General features: G+C 39.1%; 1 protein-coding gene across 1 annotated transcript in view; it reads left to right on the forward strand.

The window, feature by feature from the left end:
- Nucleotides 1–2,500, forward strand: part of LOC119574654 (polyunsaturated fatty acid 5-lipoxygenase-like) — a 56,381-nt gene that overhangs the window by 23,557 nt on the left and 30,324 nt on the right. The window contains exon 2 of the mRNA XM_037922038.1: nucleotides 284–1,153. Within this exon, the coding sequence (XP_037777966.1) occupies nucleotides 599–1,153 (555 nt within the window). The 5' untranslated portion in view covers nucleotides 284–598. The remainder of the gene's footprint in view (nucleotides 1–283; nucleotides 1,154–2,500) is intronic.

Here is a 2,500-nt window from a genome sequence, read left to right on the forward strand (position 1 = left end):
CTGACTGATTGACCAGTGGTTGGCTGGCTGGCTAATAGTTGGTTGGTAGGTTGATTGATTGGGTGGGAGACAGATTAACACACACACACACACACACACACACACACACACACACACACACACACACACACACACACACACACACACACACACACACACACACTACCCAAACTAATGTTTTTTTTTCGTATATATATATATATATATATATATATATATATATATATATATATACATATACATATATATAGGTTATACATATCACAGATTCGTTTTTTTTCAGGTGTTGTGGCTTCGTTGTGACCTCCTTGCCTTATCTGGCAACCTAAAGCTACCTCAACCCTACCCTATCTACTGATAAGAACGTCTCTGCATACAGTACCGGTGTGCCAAGGTTTAGTTGATACTATCGCTTGCTAGAGAGAGATTCCCTTTCCTTGACCCAGTGAACTGCAGACACGGAAGGAGGAGGAACAGTAGTTATTTAAGAAAGAAAAACTGTGGAATAATAATTGCTGAGTCTTTTACACTTTATGACGAAATATACCAGCATCTGTCAAAGGAATAGTGAGTGAAACGAACAGAGACCGTCTCCATTATGGGAAAAAGTCTGCAACTGATTGTGAAAACGGGCGACCAAGAGGGTGCCGGGACGGACGCCAATGTCTACGTTGTCCTGGAGGATGAGAAAGGCGTTTGTACTCCGCGGGTCAAGCTGGACAAGATCTTTTACAATGACCTCGAGCGCTGCAAGAAGGATACGTACAGCATGGCATGTCCTGAGGACTTCGGCAAGGTCTCCGTCATGAGACTCACGCGAGACGACAGTGGCATCGCCGACGACTGGTTCTGCGACTACATCCACGTGGAGGACCGACGAGTGAACAAGAAATGGCCCTCGAAGAACACCAACAGCAAGTCAACGAAGACTTATTACAACTCGCCGAGCCTGTACGACACAGAGTCCGAGCAGAGGGACACCTACTTCTTCCCTATTCACCGGTGGGTCGACCACTCCCACGAGTACGTCTTCAAGGAGTTCGCGGTGTGTCTGCCGCAGGATGACCCGTGCTCCGGGCCACGCAGGGCGGATCTGGAGGCCAAGCGACGTTCCTACAAGTACACTGTCCACTCCCCGGGAATGGTTGCTCAGGTAAGAGACTGTTTTGTCTTTTAATTAAGAGATGTTACATACTTTTCCGGTTCTTTTACCATCTGTCAAGTTTCTATGGACAGTTTATTTAAGGGTATCTAATGGGAAAGGTAAGGGGTATATTTAACATACGAAAATAAAAGCCAGACAGCAGCCACATCGGAAAAAAATAATCACATTAAAGCCACCTTTATCTTTGGAACCGACATAGGTGGTTTTGTACAGATAAGAAAGTACTTACGAAACTGGAGATTTTAATCCCTTTTGATCCCTGACCTTTTAGAGATATATTTATATATGTTCTAGATCTACACGTCTGTCTGGTTAATTTACGCCTTATCTCAGCCACCGATCAAAGATAATGTCATAAGATCATAATTACAGAACATCACTAATTAAACGTCAACCCCAATATGTGATTACATAACACTAATATCAGTATGTCTACCTCTTCATTTACCTTCTTTTTTCTCTCTGTTAAATGTACATGTACATGTGTGTGTGTATATATATATATATATTATATATACTATATATATAATAATATATATAATATATAATAATAAAGAATATATATATACAGACATATAGAGATAATATATATATATATGATATATATATAATATAATATATTATATATATATTATGTTTATTATATTATATTATGTTTTACACACACACACACACACACACACACACACACACAACACACACACACACACACACACACACACACGCACACACACACACATACGCACACAGACACGCACAGAACACACACACACACACAGGCACAAATACACACACAGACACACACACACACACACACAACACACACACACACACACACACACACACACACCACACAACACACATCTCACACACACACTACACACACACGATGGGGCGGTAAGAAAAAAAAAAATAGATAGATAATATTATAGATAAAGTAGTGAGATAGAGATATAGTAGTATAGATATAGAGCAGATATAAATATATATAAGTAGATAGTATAGAACATATAATGAAGAAATATAAACAATATGATAAGATAGTATATAGAAGTATGAATAGAGAGAGATAATAGAATAGAATAAGAGATAGATATATATATAGATATAATAAGAGAATGACACACACACAGACACACCCACCCCCCACACCCACACCACACCTACACACACACACACCACACACACACACACACACACACACACACACACACACACACACACACACACACACACACACTAAAACTATATATAGAGATATAATATATAGATAGATGAGATATATAGAGATATATATATAGTAAAGTGGACATGTATGTTACATAAAGTTACATA

Source organism: Penaeus monodon, chromosome 6, assembly GCF_015228065.2.
Source record: "Penaeus monodon isolate SGIC_2016 chromosome 6, NSTDA_Pmon_1, whole genome shotgun sequence".
NCBI classification, from domain to species: Eukaryota; Metazoa; Arthropoda; class Malacostraca; order Decapoda; family Penaeidae; genus Penaeus; species Penaeus monodon.